The sequence below is a fragment of the Phoca vitulina genome, unplaced genomic scaffold (genome assembly GCF_004348235.1).
Source record: "Phoca vitulina isolate PV1807 unplaced genomic scaffold, GSC_HSeal_1.0 scaffold40, whole genome shotgun sequence".
NCBI lineage: Eukaryota > Metazoa > Chordata > Mammalia > Carnivora > Phocidae > Phoca > Phoca vitulina.
Genome location: NW_022589743.1, coordinates 1,787,074 through 1,808,054, shown reverse-complemented (window position 1 = coordinate 1,808,054; position 20,981 = coordinate 1,787,074). Strand labels below are relative to the sequence as shown.

Here is a 20,981-nt window from a genome sequence, read left to right as displayed (position 1 = left end):
TCCCACGCACACACAGGGATTGCCCCACGTGGGCACCGTCTCCATGGGCTGCGACCTGTCCACAGGCTGTCCAGTGACAGACCCCAAGCTCTCAGAGATGCCTGCCAAGGCTGGGCAGAAAGTTCTCTCCGCAGCAGCCCCGAGCACCCAGCCAGGCCTTGGCAGGGTCTGGGGAGGTCAGTCAAGGCCCAGCTCTGGGTTGGCTGATGTGCTTAACTTCTTGGTATAGAAATCAAACCTGCACCTAGAAAGGAAGCCCCCCCCCAACTCTTTCCCAGAGGAAAAGCCCAAGGGGTGGGGCTCGGGAGGGTGGCCAAGCCCCAAGGACTCCTTCACAACACACACCCTTCTCTCCTTTCCAGAAAGATTTCTAAAGCCACCACATCGGGTTTTCTAGGACCAGAAATTCACAGCCAGGATCAACAGTTTCTATAGAGACCCCAGGATGAGTTTGGCCAGGACCCAAACAGCCAACAGAGGCTGGCCAGAGACCGAAAGAGATGGAGAGACACAAAGGCCACATGTGGGAGAGACACCAAGTCTGCAGGGCAGACAGAGGGAAACAAGTGAGCCCAGAGAGGCAGCGAGACGCCGCGGCCGGGAAGTGCAGGCCTGGCCTAAGGAAGGAGAGGGGTGCCTGTCCCACAGGGGGCAGCCCCCAGCCCTCCCTGCAAGGGCTCCCCCTTCACAATCCCGGCTACTCCACTGTTTGCTCGTTTCCATGGTAACCCTCTCCCTGGCAAGATGCCCAAATATTATTACAACCATCCAGAGGAGAGAGCAAACTCCAAGTGGTTGTCTCGCTGAGTGTGTGTAATATCCACGGGATGTGGACGTGACGTCTGGTACCCCATGTTCGGGTCCAGCTGAATCTGTGTGTGCATGCACGGCCAGAAACGGCACATTCTGGGTGATGCTGGGTGTCCGGGCTGCCACCAGCGCATCTCACACCGCCGTCTCTCCCGCTCACATGCACACACATGGGTACACACACACACACACATACACACACACGTGCTTCCCCTGCCTAAGTCACCTCATTCACACACTGGCTGTGTTTTCGAAACAAGATACTTTCTCTTAAGAACTCCCATCCAGTTCCTGACTGTGGCCCCCACACACACAGGAGTTCCCAGGCAAGTGGCCATGACCTTTACCCTTTCACTTCCCTTAGCATGCGTGAGAACTCAGACACAGATTATCCCTTCTAGATGCAGGGGTCAAGGAAGGAGCTGTGGTGCTTAGTGAATGAAATATTCCTCCTTCTCTGGTGTAAGAACAGGCCCCCTTGCAGCACTCCCTCTCCCCCCACCTCATCCCCAGGGGCCTCACACTGCTACCTCTGGGGCTGGGGGCGGGGAGAAGTACTGATTGGCTCCTCACCTGATTGCCATGGTTACCTGCAGGGCCCTACCAGCAGGTGCCAAGAACAACTGTAAACAGGAGCTCGGTTCCCCCACCTCGCACCCCCCCCACCCCCCCACCCCAGGCCTCAGGGCCCTACACCTGACACCCAATTCCTCCCCAGCTGCAACTGGCCGGTGTGTTGTGGGAAGGAGAGGGGAGAGGGGAGAGGGGTGCTGGTGGCTGGACCTCCAGCTGTCATCACTCTAGGGAAGAGGTTGGGAGATGGGAAACAGCCCGAGGAAGAAAGAGAGACAAAAATCCGTGAAGAGGCCCTGGGCCATTTGGAAGCGGCTTCTGTGGAGCCCTGGGGCTTTACCAGGTCACTCCCAAGGATATCACCACAGGGACCTGAGCACTGTCCCCCTCCCCCCCCAACTGCAGCCAAGTCCTTTAACACCTTTTGTCCCCAAACCACTGTCTTTGCAAGAGCATGATCACTGGGCAGCCCATGTTCCTGGCCCCTGGGGATCCAGGTCTGGCCTACAGTGGCAGCAAAGGACCTTGGGTCAGCACCCAGCACCCAACCCCAGCTCCTCCTGGCCTTTCAAGCCTGGCACTTGTCTTTGCCCTTCCTCAAAGCCCCTACTAATTAGAGACCACCCCCCATCTCTCTGTTCTAGCCGGTCTTTTTTGGACGCTACCTGCAATTTAAGCCTCTCCCACTGTCAGGTTTTGTTTTGTTTGTTTTGTTTTTCATTTTCCTCTGCCGAAATAGCCTGTCTCTGATACCCCAGAGACCCCTGCTCCTTCAGATGCCCCCAGACAGCGTTCTCTGCTCTGCCTTTCCTCCACATGAAATCAGCCCCACTCCCCCACTAGAAAATCACCAGGCCTTGGGAAAAGTCACTCAAGGTCACATCCGGACACCTAGAATTGCAGAAGTAGAAGGGATCTTAGAAAGCCCCTTGTCCAGGGGCTCCTGGGTGGCTCAGTGGGTTGAGCGTCCAAATCCTGATTTCAGCTCAGGTCATGATCTTGGGGTGGTGAGATGGAGCCCCACGTTAGGCTCCATGCTCAGCTTGGAGTCTGCTTGAGAGTCTCTCTTCCTTTCCCTCTGCTCCTCCCCCTACACCCACCCCTGCTCTCTTTCGCTCTAAAATAATGAATACATAAATCTTAAGAAAGAAGGAAGGAAGGAAGGAAGGAAAGAAGAAAGAAAGAAAAAGAAAGAAAGAAAGAAAAAGAGAAAGAAAGAAAGGAAGGAAGGTAGGTAGGTACTTGGGTGGCTCAGCTGACTTCACGACTTAAGCATCTGACTTCAGCTCAGGTCATGATCTCAAGGTCCTGGGCTCAAGCCCTGCAGGGAGCTCCCTGCTCAGCAGGGTGTCTGCTTGTCCCTCTCCCTCTGTCCCTTCCCCTGCTTGTGCTGTCTCTCACTCAAATAAATAAAATCTTTAAAAAAAAAAAAAAGAAAGGATCTTGTCCAACCCTTTCATTCTCCAGATGAAGAAATTCACCTAAGGTCACCCAGTAACAAAGTGGCAGTCCTAGAATAGAAACTGCCTGACTCCCATTCCAGTGCTCTTTACACACTGGCACCCAGGCCAGGCTCCCCACTCATTTAAGAAATCAATAAGCCTGGCCCAACTCCATCCAGGCAGGTAGAAGGTAAGACTCCAGGCTCCCTAAAAGACCATTCAGTGAGCCTTCTGGGAGGGGTCAGAGTCTGGCCCAAACATGACCTTCAGAACACATTCTCACTTTTAAGTAGATAGAAGGGCAGAAACTAATCCCCTCACCGCACTTCCATGGAACAGGTAGGAAAACTGAGGCTCCGTGGAATATACTAGGTCCATTCCTCTCCTAGCTGTGTGGGTCCAACTGCACGAGCTCTGTGTATTTGCGTGTGGAGGGGGAGTATAGGGGTCTGCCTGGGGACAACGTCAACCTCTCTGTGTTCCCTGATCCTTGACCCTGGGACCTGCCCCTCCCTCCAGCAGCATCGGAACATCCTCTAGTCTCCTGAAACTGGGCTTAATGTCCCCTGCCTTTCCCCCTCTCAGCTTCCTAAGACCAAACAAAGACAAAAACCCAAAATATACACACAGAGCTACACACTGCCGAATACACACAGATGCACACAAAGCCAGACACACCCCCTCCATCTCTCTCACACAACACCCAAGGCCAGACAGACACTTGGCCAGACACACACACGTATACGTACCAGGCCAGACACACCCCATCACACTTACCGCCAGACCAGAGCCAGGCCCACACTTGCCAGATGCACAAGCCACCCCCACCCACCCCAGAAGTACACAGTCTGACGTGCCCGCCTGAAACCAGAGCTGCAAATACACACTAACCTTTTGTGCATCCCTGGTCCACCCAGGGTAAATTGTAACATAAGTCTTCCAGCAACAAAAGCAGTGCAGCTCCCAACTCCACTCTGGGGGCCAGAGGCTGGAGGAGCAGGGTGGGCATCTGACCTTCACAAAGATGTAGCCTCTTCCTGCTCAGGCTCTCTCCATTCCCATGGCAACAGCTCCATCAACCAACATCTCTCCCGCAAGGCCAGGGGCAGCAGAGAGCACCCCCCCTTCCTGCCCACCCCCAAAGACTTCAACTTGAACTCCACTCAAGCTACACAGGGTCCCGATCCTGCGTCCAAGGTCTCACCCTGGGTCTGTTTCCCGGCCTCCTTCCAGAGACAGCTCTAAGACCTCAACCCCCAACTCCAAACCAGGGAACCCCTGGGAAAACCTCCCTACCCAAAAGCTGCAACAGAGCTGGCTTTATGCTCCTTCTCCAAGTACTAACACCTTGGAACAGAGTGGAGACGGGAGAAAGAGAAATTAGAGTTTCAGGAACAGATACAAACTGCAAGAGGCCCAGAGAAGGAGGCATGAGAACAGAGCGGGAGACAACCCGGAGACCAACCCCCCCTTCCCCCTCAAGCCACAGGGAGTCCGGGAGAGACTGAGGCATATATATGTATGCGAAGAAGGGGTTACTCTAAGAGACAAAGACCAGGGAGAAGCGCGGAATAACACTTCCACAATATTTACAGGCAAATTCCCCACCCCCAGGCCTCTTCCTTCCCCACCTCAAGCCATCCGGAGCAATTCTGGGCAGATGGGGGCAGTGGGGGAGGGGGAGAGGCATGCCTGGGCCCACCGTGGAGACTGGAGGGGCAGTGGTGTCTGCTGGCCGACAGGTCCCACCCCCTCAGAGCTAGAGGCAGGAGGGCCTGGGCAGGGAGGGGGCGGCCCGGCTCTCCAGGAGAAGAGGGGGCCGTTCGGTCAGACCCCTCCTGCCTCCGCTGGCGATGGGAAATATCGCGATAACTTCCCCCCCCATCTCCATTCTACTCCCCCCTCCCGGGCTTCCCCCGGAGCCTGGGTCAGAGGATCAGGGACCCCAGTTACCCGGTGGCCGCTCCTACCTTCCCTAGAGTCAAACTTTCGGCGGGGCCCAAGGAGGGGGTGTTCCAGAGAAAGAGGCTCTGCCGAGGTGGTTCGGGGAGGGGGCGGGGCGCCCGGTCCTGGGGCGGGGGGGTGGGGTGGGAAGGACCCGCTGGGGGGAGGTGCCCGGGAGGCCGGGGACCCGGGCAAGGAGGAGCGCCCTCCCCCGGCCCCGCAGCAATCAGAAAGGCATGTCGCCTGGCTCCCGGCCTCAAGTCCTTGCGCGTCCACGACGCCCCAGTGCCCACGGCAGAAGCAGAGAGCGACCCCTCCCCAAACCGAAGGGGGTAGTGGGGCAGGGCCAGGGGCCGCTCTGGCTCGTGGGGCGGGCGAAGGGGTTAGAGATCCGGCCCGGCGCGTAGCCCACAAGCCCTGTGGCTGCCTCGGACCCTCCCCCTCGCTACCTCGGGAGCAGGTCTGCGAGGGGGCTGCGGCACAAAGAGGTGGTGGTCGAGGGAGACGCCAAATCGCTAAAAGGGGGAATCCATTTCGGCCATCTTGGAAGGGAGGAAAGGGAAAAGGGGAGAGAAAAGAGAGAAAGAAAGGCGGACGGGGCGAGCTAGGATAGGGGCTGGCGGGGTGGGGCGGGGACGCAAGAAGCAGGCCCGGCTCCGAGTCTCCCCCTCCCACAGGGGTGTGTAGAGAGGGATGGACCGGCCCCCCATCCCCATTCTGGTTGCGTGGTAGGAGAAGGAAAGGACCGGGAGTCTGCCTCCACTTACCTGGGTTCGGGGTCCGGTGGGTCTCGGGGAGGGGGGGATGGGAGGGAGGGAGGGAAGGGAGGGGAGGGGGGCCGCAGCCGTGTCGCTCGCTCCGGCGGCGGGAGGGGAGAAACCTACGGTAAGAAAGGAGTTTGTGAAAGCGGCTTGGGGTGGGAGGGAGAGAGGGGAGGGGAGGGGACGGAGGGGGGAGGGGAGGGACCGGGGCTGGGGGGGTACAAAATGGCTTTTTTCCTCCAGACAAGAGTAGGTCCCGCCCACTACTCACCCACGTGACCTCATTCCTTCAGGGTGTTTGCGGAGAGGGGAAGAGGAGGAGGGGGAGAGGCTAACGCGGCTGCCCCCACACTGGGTGCCGGGCCCCCTAAACTGGGACACGACCTCACTCTTCCCAAACAGCCCCTGGCCCTGGAAGATGTATCCTCTTCTCTGTTAACCTCCTTAATTAACCCTCCCCCCACAAAAAATGTGTGTGCGCCCCCACCCCCTGACCCTGCGATCCCCGCCAATAAGCTGGGGCGCCTGGAAAATGGTGAAATGAGGACTGGGCTGAAATGTGGTTCGTTCTACAGCCCTACCCGCCACGGCCTGGGCCGAAGGGCGATGGGCTCGGGCCGGGGACGCGACGCCTCCGGCCACGCGTCCAGGGTATTTTCATTCACTCTAAGCGACACTCCCTTAAAATCAATAACTGCAATCGTGGGAGAGAGCGTGTCCTCCCCACCCCCCTGGCCCCGCTCAGCGGCCCGATCACCGGCTCTAAAAGGCAGACCCCCGGGATCCAGTGGAGGCGCCTCGGAGGAGAGGCCTGGGGGTAGCCTGAGGGCGGGGGTCGGTTTGCTGGGGTGGAGGCTGGCGCCCCCCGCGTGCTCGCGCGGAGAAGAATGGAACGCAACCTGGGCCGGGGGACAGGCTGAAGACGCGGACTCAGGCTCCGGGTCTGGGACACAATAACCCGGTCGAATACGAGAGGCCCGACTGGACTAGAAAACCAGGCGCCGGGGCTCGAAAGTGGGCCCGCGCTTTTTCTCCTGCCTTGAGCTGCTTCCCGCATTTTTCTCCCGGCCGCCGATCGCGCTTGGAGCTCTGCGCGGTTGGTGCGCCTCCCTCGCCCCGGCGGCGGGAGGAGCCCGGCGAGCGCAAAGGCGGCTGGTGCCAGTCCGCCTCCGACCGTCGCTCCCGGCTCCTCCCAGCGCTCGGGCTCCCGTCCCCAGTGGCTCCCGCCGGGAGGGGAAAACGAGGAGGGAGGCTTGGAAAGGCGGGGAGGAGCGGCCGAGCCTGGCGCCGGGGAAGCCAATCGATACTACGTTACGGCGACGACCCGGGCCCTGCCTCATTAGGACGGTCGATTCGCTTATTCGTTATTCAAGATTTATTAGAGATGGTCACTGGGTTTGTCCCTCCAGAGAGCTCGATTATCTGGCCAGACGGGCCATTAAGCGCACTGGCGGTGGGTGGCTCGAGTTAGGAAATTAGGAGACAAATCTTCCGCAAGCTTCGGAGTGACTGCCTCCTCCTCTTCCCTCCGCGCTCGCAGCTCAGGCAGAGCCGAAGCTGGGCCCCCCGGACTGAATGCTTTCACCCTTTTTGGCCAGCGACCAGGAGACCTGCGGACGCTGGCCGCCAAGTGACCCCAGCTTCAGCCTTCAGCCCGCACCGGCCGAATGGGGGCGGGGAGGAAGAGGATGGGCGGGAGAGATTTCCTCCCAGAGGGGGTGGTCTGAGAACCCGCGGGAGAAGGTCCGGGAGAGGACCCGGTCACCTACTCCCCTGTCCTTGCACGCGAAGACTGGGATTTCACCACCCCTCTTGGAAAGGGGGCTTTTGGGGTGGACACACCCTCTGTCTCTAGGGCAAGTGTGTCGCCAGCATCCCCAACTCTGCCAGGGAAGACTCGTGCATCCTCCACTGTCTCCCAATTGCCCTGCGGGGAGGGCAGCGCATCAGGGACTCCTGGTCTGTCACTCCTGTCCAGCTAGACGATCCCGGGGCAAGGCAAACCTGTAGGGGCTTCCCGTAGATCTCCGTCACGCACGATTCACATGGGCACCCAGGGTGTTTGGGGGGGGGTGGGTATCAGCTACCTGGAAGAGGGCTGATGAGTCCCCACTTCGGTCCTTTAACCTGGAGTGTTGCAGTGAGGAGGCCCACCATGCTGACTGGGCATCCATTCACTTGTTCCTCAGTTATTAGGGCCAGTCACTAGCAAACTACACGACAGAGGGATGAAGACCCCACTACCCACTAAAACTTCATTTTAATCATTTCCATCCTGGGCCACTGGTCCCCACATCCCTGGCCTTTCTGCCTTATCAGAACCTTCTAAGACCCAACCTTTCTCACATCTGAAGTTCTTTGGTTTCCCTGCAAAAAAGCACCTGTCCTGTACCAATGTCAAATACTGCGCTAGGCACCAGGGACCTAACGCTGATGAGCCGGATTTTTGCCTACAAGGAGCTCACAGGCCAGTGGGGCTACCTAGCCTGTCCTGTTAGCTTCCATGGTACTGTGTATCCCTCTGGTTTGTCCCCATCAGCCCCGTCAGCGCCTGGTAAGGGGCGCGGGGGGGGGGGGGCGGTGAGCCCTGGGGAAGGTTTTCAGAAGAGGCGTCCTTTGAGCCCAATCTTTAAGAGAAGCCAGATATTGAAGGGAACTGCCTGAGAGTCCTTTGCTTAGCTCCTGGTCCTGGGATGTGCCCCTGGCTGCATTAGATACAAATGCTTCCCCTGCATTCTCTGCTAGTTGTAGTATCTCACAGGGTCCTCTAGCTGAAGAATCACTGTGTCTGTCACAGACTAGAAGCTTCCAGAGGGCAGGAACCCGGGAAATCTAATCAACTATTTCTGGCACATGCCAAGAGCTACTGCGAAGGTAAGATCCCCTTGAAGATGATGACAATGGTAGGAGCGGGCAGTTCCTAGAGTGATTTTTTTTTTACGGTCTTTACCTGTGTCCTTCACTCCTCTCTCCCCAAGACAATGTTCTTTGTCAGTTTCTGTTTCTATTTCTCCATCCTCTGCCCCGCTTCTCTGTGTGTACATCTAGAATAGTTTTGTTTTTGTTTTCCTTTTTCAGAAGCTTCTCATATTAACTGCATCTCTTTTCCCTCCATTTTCTTGGAGTCTTCCTTCCACTCACCCCGCCTATTTCTCTGTAGTGTCCCTTTTCCGTCTCTGTATATCACAGCTATGTTTTCCCTTTTTCACCTTTTGCTTCATCCCACAGTTTCTCCCCGCCTTTGTCTCTTGCGCTACTTTCTTCCCTTCCAAACGTAATATTTCGAGACTGTAACATCGATTGAAGCAGGCAATGGAAAACTGTCCAACCTCCACTGTAAATTCATTCTTAATCCTACGAAAAATGCAACCCGAAACGTATTGCACAGTGAGACAAAAACCTCTGTCTCCGCCGTTCCTGAAATCCAACCTGGGGGTGGGGTAGGAGGTAGGCGGTGGAGGAAAGTGCTGGAGAAATTATCCCATCATGGACTGAACAAAAACGAATTTTCAATTACAATGATCCTCTGATTTGCTATAGAAAAAGTATCTCTGCCATTTCAAAACGAAATTTGGCATTTTAGAGGTTGAGAGAATAACGCTTAGGTTTTCCTTTTAACAGAAAAGGAGCAAAAAAGGGCTGCGTCCCTGGGTGGGCTCGAACCACCAACCTTTCGGTTAACAGCCGAACGCGCTAACCGATTGCGCCACAGAGACTCCGACAGCTGCCAGCGTCCCGGCGAGCCGAGTCAATGGGAGCGAGCCTGCGACGGCGCAGGACTGCAACGGAAACCTTGTAGTCAGGCAAAAGAAGTCAGACTCTGGGGAGAAAGCAAAGGGTCCCGGTCGAGGGAGGGGAGGAGGGGGGACCTTCACGTCTTATCCACTGGTTCTGGGAGAGGTAGTCGCCGCCTTCCTCTGGATCTCTCTTAGAGGAAGATAAGATGGGGAAACCCGAAACGTCCTTTTTAAGGGTGACCTGAGTCTTGGGGATACATGAAGTCGACCTCCTGAGAGTCCCCAAAAGCATAACAACCTTTGGTCTCCAAACGTCCCCTTTGCAGCTGAACCCCTGCCGCTCCGCAGTACACCCGCGACGCCCTTCCCTGCTCCTCCTCCTCGAAACATTAAATATGTCTGAATGCGCACCTCCTAAATACCAGGCACCGTTCTAGGCCAGTGAATGTCCAGAGCCTAGTATAGTACCTGGCACATAAGACATGTAAGGATTTCTGGAGTGAATAAATGAAACAAGCTAGCATGAGTAATGCGCCCGACGCACACGTTCATAAGCAACACCATGGCCCTTTAGCTGGGGACCGCGTCCCCTATTTCGGGCTTCACCAGCCCACGTGCACACAGGTCCCGGCCCCGGGATCTGGCGTCTGGAGTCCGGGTCTGCCGCGATCCCAGCTTGCACCGCGGCGCCAGGCCCTTCCGCACTCACGGTGACTTTTCACTTTCCGCCGTCCCATTCTCGGTTTTGGCTTCTCAACCAAACTCCCGTGCTGATGGCTGACAGAGAGGTACAGCCAATAGGAAGTCAAAGTGTCCCGGAAGGGTCGGCCTTTCGGCGCGCACCGAGAAGGCAGCAAGAGTGGCTGCGCTGGAAGGGCTATAGCCGGTTGTGTGGAACTGTGGTGGTTGGAGGTCTCACAACACCGCCGTCATGGTGAGATGGGGGGCGAGGAGGAGGGACGCGGGGTAGGGACTGAGGAACGGGGAGGGCGGCATGGGAGGTTTGGGAAGCAGAGAGGGCCTGGTGGTCGTTTGAAGTTTGAAGGGAAGCTGACCACCGTGAGGACCAAGGGCTTGAAGGCGGCTTCCCGCAGCTGCACAGCGCTCATGTCAGAGCTGGAGTTCGCGGTGTGCAGCCGCCTCCACAGTGGAGGACGGTGCGTACAGGAGCCTCGGGATCAGGGGCCGCGCCGGGGGCTCTGGCCGCGTTTGGCCCCTGGCGCTGAGCCCCTCCGCTCTGTCTGCCGCAGTCTATTATGTCCTATAACGGAGGGGCCGTCATGGCCATGAAGGGGAAGAACTGTGTGGCCATCGCTGCCGACAGGCGCTTCGGGATCCAGGCCCAGATGGTGACCACGGACTTCCAGAAGATCTTTCCCATGGGCGATCGGCTGTACATAGGCCTGGCCGGGCTCGCCACCGATGTCCAGACTGTGTAAGTGTCCGGGGTCCCCGCCCACACGCAGGGCTCTTCTTGGGCTAGCCTGGCCTGGCGTCTCGAGTGGCCCACGTATCAGTCATCTACCAAACAGCACCAGTGAGTCAGAGACTTTGCCGGACGCAGTAAGCCTTACAGAATTGTATCCTAACCAACTGACACCGGCATTTACTCAGTGCTAGACTCTGCGCAGAGCACCTTACATGCATGGACTTACTTAATCCTCTTAACTACATTACCAAGTTGCTGTCCCATTATGCAGATGAGGAAACTGAGAGTCTTAGAGTTTCTTGCCCAATGTGCAAGCTTACGAATGCCATCCAGGATCCCAGTGCAGGTCTCTCTCAGGCCTGTGCTCAGTCCCTAAATAAATCCAGTTTTAGTTGGGAAACGCTATACAGAAAGATAACTAACCCATGATGAGCTGGTGCATATTAGCTGCTAGATTTGTTATCTAGTGGACAGAGGCTCTGTGATTTGAGAGGAGGGGGGAATCTGGGAGATGACATAGGTAGCTGTTGCGTTGGTCCAGGTATGAGGGTTATTGTCCGGATGGGTGGTAGCGGTGGGAAAGGGAAGGAAGGCACATCTAAGAGTTGTTGCTGACCAGCCTTAGTGGCCACTTGGATATCGTGAGACTACATTTAGAGTCATTCATTGAGGGTGAGTCTGTGTCTTTTTTATCTGTTACTAGTATCTAGATCCGTAGGTGGCATGTAGGTAATCCAGAAATGTTTTAAAGATGATTTCTGTTTTGAGCATGTCGCCTGAAATACAGAAACTGGGAGGGCTAGTTTTAGGGGAAAGGTGATGGCTGATTTTGACACTACTTTTGAAGGGACAAGGCAAGCCAAGGAGAAACACCTTTCAAGCAGTCAGGATCTTGAAATTATCTATCTCAGGGCTGGCGGGGCACTGGTGATCTTTTAAACCTATGGGAGAGACAAACTGTGGAGAGGAGAAAAATGAGCTGCTGTTCGAGAGCTGAACTGAATATTAGCAGTGCGGGGAAGTAGAGAGGCCAGAGGGAAAGAATCAGGATAGGGTTTTAAGAGGGAAGATGTCACAGGTGGTAGGTCCTGCAGGAAGCTGGTGGCCCAACAAACAGCAGTTCCTGGACTTAGTTCTTAGAAGACCAAGAGAATAGTTCACTAAGGTGAGTGAAAGCTTGTCAGAGAATTTTTTCTCTCATTTCCCTCGAAGCTCCCTCAGTCTCAAGAACACACGACTTAGAAATTCTTCCTAGATCTAAGCCAGCCACATCCTGGTGGAATCAAGGTGACAGCTTTGATTTCCCATCCCTGTAAAGGCCCCCATCAGCCTTCCTCTCCCCAGTCGTGGCCGGTCTCCTCACACCATTTCCTTTTCTTCAGGAGGCTTTCTCACCAAGTTTGTGTGTTTGGGGGCAGTAATAGCTAATTTTGCTAGGCCTCAGTTTCCTCCCCTGTCAGAGGAAACTCAGGTTGTATCTGAGGCTTTGTTCTGTGTCCTTTGATCACTGCTTTGCCTCTGGCAGCTCTGGCATTGGTCTGCCCCCTGCAGGGGCCTGTTCTGGGCTCTGAGCTGTGGCACTGGAGGAGGTGTGTGGCCTTTTTGCTTCGGCACCTTCCAGATCGTTAGTACAGCAGGTGCTGCTTTTTTTTTTTTTTTTTTTAAGATTTTATTTATTTAACAGAGAGGGAACACAAGCAGGGGGAGTGGAAGAGGGAGAAGCAGGCTTCCCGCCGAGCAGGGAGCCCGATGTGGGGCTCGTTCCCATGACCCTGGGATCATGACTGGAGCCGAAGGCAGACGCCCAACGACTGAGCCACCCAGGCGCCCCCAGCTGCTGCTGCTGCTGCTGCTGCTGCTGCTGCTGCTGCTGCTTCTTCTTCTTCTTATTAACACACAGAAGACTTTGTAGTTTTCCAAGCACCTGGTCGTCCCCCCATACATTGTCTCACCGCTCTGTGATTTGTTGTGTCCTCATCGTACGGATGGAAAAATTAAGTGGGAGGATGAAGGCTTAGGTCAGCTCTTGCAGTCCATTGCTCTTTCTTTTCTTTCCTTCTTTTCCTTTTTTTTTTTTCCACTGCTCTTTCTGCTGTCCGCTCCTGTCAGTGTGTGTGCAGGTGGACTCCTGTGAGGAGTGTAGAGGAGCTGTGCGTTTTATATAAATTGTTCCTCAAGAAAGAGAGGCAAAATCCACTTCTTTTTTTTTTTTTTTAAGATTTTATTTATTTATTTGACAGAGAGAGAGATAGCGAGAGCAGGAACACAAGCAGGGGGAGTGGGGGAGGGAGAAGCAGGCTTCCCGCTGAGCAGGGAGCCCGATGCGCGGCTCAATCCCAGGACCCTGGGATCATGACCTGAGCCGAAGGCAGATGCTTAACGACTGAGCCACCCAGGTGCCCCGCAGAATCCACTTCTTAGTTCTCCTTTCCTCACCTCAAAAAAAAAAAAACTGTGGGAAAAGCAGTGTTAGCAGAGTGGCATGTTTACAGGTGGTAAGTGTCGGACAGTCTGAAACATGGACATGAGGCTGGACTTCCAGTGAGAAAATCACTGGGAAGGGAAGAGAGGGGCCTTGTCAGGGGTGGGGATTGTGTGTCTCCCTCCGTACCTCCTGACCTCTGCAGGGTGGACACCAGGGGACATTCAGTAGTGACTTACTACCTCACTTTTCCTATCACAGTGCCCAGCGCCTCAAGTTCCGGCTGAACCTGTATGAGCTGAAGGAAGGTCGGCAGATCAAGCCCTACACCCTCATGAGCATGGTGGCCAACCTCTTGTATGAGAAACGGTGAGTGGAAGTGTAGCCTGGGACTTGGGGCATGCAGGGACCTTTGGCCAAGTAGGTACGTAGTATGGAGGGATGCCCAGGAAGATTCCTCCTCCTCCTCCCATTGCTTATTTGCAGGGTGATAGTCTTACTTTTTGGGTCTGTTTTCTGTGGGTCTGACAACCAAATAGGAAAGAAAAGGGTTACTTGAGAAGAAGGCAGGGAATGCAAATAGCAGACAAATGTGCTTCCAGGCAACAGAATTAACCCCTCCAAAGAGTGCCTGGTTAGGCTCCCAGCCAGGAGCCACCTGTACTCCAGAGCTACTTCTTAGGCACTAGATTCTCAGGACCTAGGAATTGGGTATCTGAATTTTTGTCCGTTTTCTTTGAAGACTTCATGACGAGGAAAGCAGAGGCCTAGCTGCAGAATCCAGTGCAGAAGCTGGGATCGAAGGAGAGCCCCACAGGGACTTTTCCACTCAGCTCTGGGCTAAACTGGGTGGCAGACAAGTGGAGTCCTTTTTTTCCTTTTTTTCTTTTTAAACTTTTTATTTTGAAATAATTTCAAACTTTGTGGAAAAGTTACAGACGTACTCTTTAGCTTTCAAAACTAAGTCTTTGCCATTTCCATACCTGGAGCAATACTGTTGCCTTTTTAGTCTCACAATCTAAAAACCATAAAAGGGTTGCCTTTTTCTAGGTGTATGTTAATATCCTCAGATACAAACTGTCTGCATGTGTGGTAACCATGTTTATCAAAATCCCGAATTGAGAAAGGCTTAAATGATTTTTTAAACTGATTTATAGAGGGGGGAAAATGTTTTATACCTTTGTGAAAATTAACTCACATTACACATTTATTTGTGTAATGGCTCATGTTTTTGTTTTAAGTAAACTCTACACCCAGCGTGGGGCGTGAGCTCACAAGTTGGGTGCAGAGATTACTTTAAATAAATAAATAAACTTAAAAAAAAAAAAAAACAGTCACATGCTCTACTGACTGAGCCAGCACCCCACCGTGTTTATAGAAAATAAGAAAAATACAGAACGGGGCGCCTCGGTGGCTCAGTCAGTTAAACGTCTGCCTTCGGTTCAGGTCATGATCCCAGGGTCCTGGGATCAATCCCCGCGTCGGGCTCCCTGCTCAGCTGGGAGTCTGCTTCTCCCCCTCCTTCCCATTCGTGCTCTATCTCTGTCTCTCTCAAATAAACAAATAAAATATTTTAAGAAAAGAAAAGAAAAATATAGAACATTGAGGCTGACCTGGAAAATTCTAGGTTTTTAGTTAGTCAGCAGCTTTCTCTACAAGCCCAATTGAAGTCAGTGATTTTCCAGCAGAATAGGCTAATGCTGTGATTTGCAAACTTGAGCAATGTACAGAGACTTTTTTTTTTTAAAGATTTTATTTATTTATTATTTGAGAGAGAGAGAACGAGCAGGGAGAGGGACAGAGGAAGAGGCAGAAGCAGGTTCCCCCTGAGCAGGGAGTCCGACATGGGGCTCAATCCCAGGACCCTGGGATCATGACCTGAGCCGAAGGCAGACGCTTAACCAACTGAGCCACTCAGGCGCCCTTGTACAGAGCCTTTTTAAAAGAAAAAACTTCTCATGAATCCCGGAGAATCCATCCAGGTACCTCTCTTTGTGAAACACTGCCGGTAAAAGTTTAACAACCTTCAGTGGGACCTTGGCATCAGTGTGACTGGAAATACAAATGCAGACCCCGAACTGTGTTGTTGTATTTAATTTTAAGGTTGTTACCCAGATAATCTAGAATATTCTTGTATTTATTCCCGGTTATTGAGAAGAAAATACAAGATTTAAAAAAAAAATTTTTAAAGATTTTATTTATTTACTTGACAGAGACACAGCGAGAGAGGGAACACAAGCAGGGGGAGTGGGAGAGGGAGAAGCAGGCTTCCCGCTGAGCAGGGATCCCAATGCGGGGCTTGATCCCAGGACCCTGGGATCATGACCTGAGCTGAAGGCAGATGCTTAACGACTGAGCCACCCAGGTGCCCCAAATTTTAAATTTTTTTATAAAAGTTGATACAGGGATCTGTTCAAGAAACACGGGATCAAAGCACACTATCTCAACCCCTTCCTCTACTTTAGAATTAACTAGTTTTTTTTTTTAAGAATTATTTTTTACAGAGCTATAATTTAAGGTCATACTCTTAGATATTACTGAGAGCTGATATAAGACATGGGTAAGTAAAGACAAGACATCTTACATTCTTTTTTTTTTTAAAGATTTTATTTTTTTATTTGAGAGAGAGCGAGCGAGCACAAGGTGGGGGGGTGACAAAGGGAGAGGGAGAAGCAGACTCCCCACTGAGCAGGGAGCCTGATATAGGGCTCGTTCCCAGGACCCCGGGATCATGACCTGAGGCGAAGGCAGGTGCTTAACCAACTGAGCCACCCAGGCGCCCCACATCTTAACTTACTGTTTCTATTGAGAATAGTGGTCATTAGTTTTTATATAGAGTGTTTTATGTAGAGAGATTCCTGAGATTAATTCTTCTCAGAGCTCAGGGTCTAGAACAGGTTGGAAAGTCTCCCATTTTCTGTAGGCAGGCAATGAAAATAACCCGGCTCACTGAATATCCTTTGCCTTGCCTGCCAGGAGACTCACAACAAAACTTTGTGTTCGGTCTGAGTGTCTTGTATTGTTTTAATGGTTTCGTTTTATTTTTCAGTATTTTTCTTTTTTTCTTTTTTTTTTTAAGATTTTATTTTTATTTATTTGACAGAGAGAGACACAGCGAGAGAGGGAACACAAGCAGGGGTAGTGTGAGAGCAAGAAGCAGGCTTCCCGCTGAGCAGGGAGCCCAATGTAGGGCTCGATCTCAGGACCCTGGGATCATGACCTGAGCCGAAGGCAGACGCTTAATGACTGAGCCACCCAGGTGCCCCTTTTCAGTATTTTTCTTTTTTTTTTTAAAGATTTTATTTATTTGAGAGAGGATGAGAGGAGAGAGAGAGAGCACATGAGAGGGGGGAGGGTCAGAGGGAGAAGCAGACTCCCCGCTGAGCAGGGAGCCCGATGCGGGACTCGATCCCGGGACTCCAGGATCATGACCTGAGCCGAAGGCAGTCGCCCAACCAACTGAGCCACCCAGGCGCCCTTCAGTATTTTTCTTATAAACTGCTTCAAAGCTGTTTTCAAAAGGAGTGGAGGTATAGATAGATGTATGAATAGAGAATTGAATGGTGGTAGGACTTTGGTTAGGATAGGGAAGAAATCAGAATTCCCAAAAAAAGGAAGTGGAAGAGAAGGTCAGGGTGAGGAGGATAGGAAGGCAAGTGTCAGGGAAAAGAAGAAGTCTTTGAGCATTGTCAGATGCCAGGAGGTGGGGAAGGGTGAACCAAAGCTGGCTCATTTGTAGAGCATGTGACTCTTAATCCTGGGGTCGTTGAGGTTGAGCCCTCTGTTGGGCGTAGGGTTTAAAGAAAAGCTGGCCTTGGGGAAGTGGGTCTTCCCAAATAGGCCCTCTGTGCTCCTCCCCGGTCTGAGCCAGGGCCTCGTCTGAGTAGGCCTGAGCAGGAAAGTGGATGCGCTTGAGCTGTGGTTTCTTTCTGCTCCTGGCCTGCACAGGTTTGGCCCCTACTACACAGAGCCCGTCATCGCTGGGTTGGACCCGAAGACCTTTAAGCCCTTCATTTGCTCTCTAGACCTCATCGGCTGCCCCATGGTGACTGACGACTTTGTGGTCAGTGGCACCTGCTCGGAACAGATGTACGGGATGTGCGAGTCCCTCTGGGAGCCCAACATGGTGAGTCGGCGGCACAGAGTGGGACTGGGCTCTGAGGTGTCCACCCCTTGGCCATCATGTGTTTACATGGTGTGTGATGTCCTCACATCAGGAGGAGATGCAGGTAGGAGAGAAAGCCCAGCTGCTGGGCCTTGGGAGGGTGTCCAGAAACTCCATCTGCCAGGCCTTGGTGTCGCTGCTGGTTAGTGGAGGAAGTTCAGAGCTTGAATTCTCCTTCACTTGCCCTTTCATACCCTGCTTCCTTTTGAGGAGCTCAGGGGGCTTCCCACATCCAGGGAACCATCCCTCACGTCACCTTCTGTTAGGAGACCCCAGTCAGATATTTGCTGCAGCAACATCGTTCTCACCTTGGCTTTAAGGGGTTCTCGCATCCATTCACTGAACAAACAGTGAACAAGGGGTAGAGTTAGAAGCGGCTCCACAGGATGGGCTCTGAGGCCAGGGTGTCTGGGTTGGAAACCTGGATCCACCTGTCACCTAGTTCTGTTCTTAGGTCAGTCATCTTACCTTTTGGTGCCTCCACTGGCCCAGCTGGAAGATGAGGATAATGATGTGGCCCACCTTAGGAGGGGCAGCGTGAGGAAGACACGAAGACTGGAACGGTGCCTGGCAGCGGGGGCTGGCCGTTCTGTCAGCTCTGCCGGGCCCTGGGAAACCAGGCAGGCTGTCTTCACGGGCTTACTGCAGTCTGATGAAGCAAGACAGACACCCGAATGCACGCTAAAATGCGTTTGTCAGGAAGCGGGGAAACGAACGGGCCTGGCTGGCAGAAAAACAGCCTGTGGGAAGGTCCCAGAGGGGCCAGGTGTGTTCAGTGATGAGAGAGCTTGCCGTGGCTGCTGGAGCGTGGGCCGAGCGTGGGGTGAGATGATGGTGGAGGGCAAGAGTGGGCCGAGACGTCAAAGGCCTCGAATGCCGTGCCAGGGAGCTTGAACTTTTCCCTAGTACCTTGTGTGAAAGGCAGTCAGGGTCCAGAGCCCGCAGGTAGATGCCATAGGCTTATTGTGGTCACCTGTAGGAGGAGCAAAGATAGTTGCGGGGGGCGGGGGGGGCTGTGCAGCAGCTAGAGTCTAGAGGATTTGGTCGCTTCAAACAGAAGTGAGGGAGGTGGAGATAATGTGGATGTCTGAGTTTTCTAGCTAAGCCAACTAAGATGGAGGATGTAGGAGGAACAGGTCTGGGGGGAGGGAGTGGGTTCATGGTTGGATAGGTAAGTTTTGATGCACCTGTGTGACACCCAGGAGGAGAGCCCATAGACAACTCAGAAAGCACCTGGAAGTCAAATGGATTCACCTCATTTTACAGAAGAGGGATTGAGCTTAATAAAGGGTTATGTAACTTGCCCAAGGTCACTGCTGGTTAGCGGAGGAAGTTTAGGCTTAAATTCTCCTTCACTTTCCCTTCCATACCCTGCTTCCTTTTGAGGAGCTGAGGGGGCTTCCCACATCCAGGGAACCATCCCTCACTTCAGGCACGGGGATAGCCAGAGTTGGGGACCTTGAGCCTAGGAAAAAGAGAGCTAAGGGGTCAAACCAAGTTAGGGTCCAAGGCTCTGGGTCTGAGGCTTCTGCTCTGTTGGCAGGATCCAGAACACCTATTTGAAACCATCTCGCAAGCCATGCTGAATGCTGTGGATCGGGATGCAGTGTCAGGCATGGGAGTCATTGTCCATATCATGTGAGTATGAGTTGGGGAAAGCCAAGAAGCTTTGCAGACACCTGCCTTTCCCCTCCCGGACAAACACCTCCTTTTCCCATCCCCCTGAGCAGGTGTGAGGGAGGAAAGGCACTTGTGGCAGGCTTGGGATAGCAGAAACCCAACCTGGTTCCCCTGGCCTCGGTCAGGTGAGGCTCCGTGACCCTGAGTCCGCCCCCGCCCCCCGCTTGCTCACAGCGGACGTTGCTTTCTGAAGTATCCCCAAATCTCAGGGGTCTGTGTGGGGATGCGCCACAGCAGAGCTACTGCAGATTGATCAGAACTCCAGGCGACTCCCTCCTTTCCCAGCTCCTGCTTCTGGATGACGTTCTGAGCCCCAACAGGGTGATACTCTGAGCTCTGGGAACAGATTTTCCAACCCCAGCCAGTTCCCTACCTGCCACCCCCTATTTCCCCTTACGTGTCTGGAGCTGTCACCAGGAACCTGATTGGATGAAGTAGATGTCCTCCCAACAGCTTTCCTTGGGTACATCCCAAAATAAGCATTTGGACCCTTTTTTTAATGGGAGAGCTTGCTTAATTATGAAAAACAGACTGGGGCTGATACAGAGAATTGACCATTCGGGTCTTTTATGTTCCTTGGGATGAAACACAATACTCCTCCTTCCTGACTTGGTTCTCTGGGCCGGGGGGGTGGGGGGAGGCGCTCTGCCCTTCTCTGGAGGGCTGCCCAGTCAAGCCCTGAATCACCTGGACTCTTGGTGGGTCCAGCTTTGGAGATTCTTCACTAGTCTCCCTGTTCCGCCTTTCTCCCCTTCCTCATCCCAGGCTGAGCAAACTGTTAATGTAAAACAAGCAAAAAGGGGCACCTGGGTGGCTCAGTTGGTTAAGCGACTGCCTTCGGCTCAGGTCATGATCCTGGAGTCCCGGGATCGAGTCCCGCATCGGGCTCCCTGCTCAGCAGGGGGTCTGCTTCTCCCTCTGACCCTCTTCCCTCTCATGCTCTGTCTCTCATTCTCTCTCTCTCAAATAAATAAATAAAATCTTTAAAAAAAAATAAAAATAAAAATAAAACAAGCAAAACAGTTAAACCTCAGAGCTGGCAGCGTAGCTGTTCTGCATTCTAGAATGGTGTAGATGTTTTGTGACTTTCTCCCCCTGCAGCGAGAAGGACAAAATCACCACCAGGACACTGAAGGCCCGCATGGACTAACCCTCTCTTCCCAGAGCCTACCTTTTTTTTTTTTTTTTTTTTTAAATAAATAGTTTTTCTTTCACTTCTGCTTCTTTGTCTTTGGGTCTTTTGCCAGAGATTTTTTGTCCCCAGCTTGGTAGTTACAAAGAGCTCCTCTGGGTGCAGCGCAGCCCTCGGGTTTCTTCTTGCCTTAGAGCATCTCCTACTGGTGCCACCAGTGGGGTGACAGCTACAGATGACTTGCTGGGCGCCTGCTGGGCGCTGGGCCTGGCACAGAGTGCTTCACACGTTCTAAAATGTAGTCATCATGGCGACTTAAGGCACTTAATTTGCTCAAGGCCACTTTAATAAGTGGTGGAGCAACAATGGAAACCCATATTCCATTTGACCCCAAAGTCTAGAATCCTTTTCACTCAGTTCTGCTGGAAAACTCTGAAATCTTTCATTGTTTCAGGTAGAAATTGGGCCAAGTAGCCACAAGTAATACCCTTGTAGTTCAGCGTTTCTTAACCTCGGCTGCACATTAGTCACACAGATACTTTGATCCCATCCCTCAAGATTCCGACTTAACTGCCTTTTAAAGGCCTGGCACCTGTCTTTCCTAAAAGCTTCCCAAACGATTCCAGCTTGCAGCCTGTGGCGGTGGTTCCCTAACTTGAGCCTCCATCAGAATCACCTGGAGGGCCTGTTAAAACCGTTTCTGATTCGGATCTGCAGAGGGACCGGGGAATTTCTATTTCGGACTTGCAGCTGCTGCTGATACAGCTGGTCGAGGACCACACTGGGAGAACCCCTAGATTTTAAGCTGAGAGTCTACATGGAGAACATGAGATGCACGAGGTGACCACGTAGCTAGTGAAGGGAGAGCAGGGACAGGTGTGGTAGG

At 53.2% G+C, this 20,981-nt stretch overlaps 1 protein-coding gene and 1 non-coding gene across 2 annotated transcripts; one reads left to right on the top strand and one right to left on the bottom strand.

The window, feature by feature from the left end:
- Positions 1 to 9,172: 9,172 nt before the first annotated feature.
- On the bottom strand, positions 9,173 to 9,246 carry TRNAN-GUU. Its single transcript has one exon. It is a non-coding gene; the product is annotated as a tRNA-Asn (tRNA).
- An 844-nt stretch (positions 9,247 to 10,090) lies between these two features.
- On the top strand, positions 10,091 to 20,177 carry PSMB3 (proteasome 20S subunit beta 3). Its single transcript, XM_032429150.1, has 6 exons — positions 10,091 to 10,201; positions 10,518 to 10,702; positions 13,380 to 13,487; positions 17,067 to 17,244; positions 18,827 to 18,921; positions 20,065 to 20,177. Exons 1-6 carry the CDS (start codon positions 10,199 to 10,201, stop codon positions 20,111 to 20,113), a joined length of 618 nt encoding a protein of 205 aa, XP_032285041.1. The 5' UTR covers positions 10,091 to 10,198; the 3' UTR covers positions 20,114 to 20,177.
- The last annotated feature ends 804 nt before the right edge of the window (positions 20,178 to 20,981 follow it).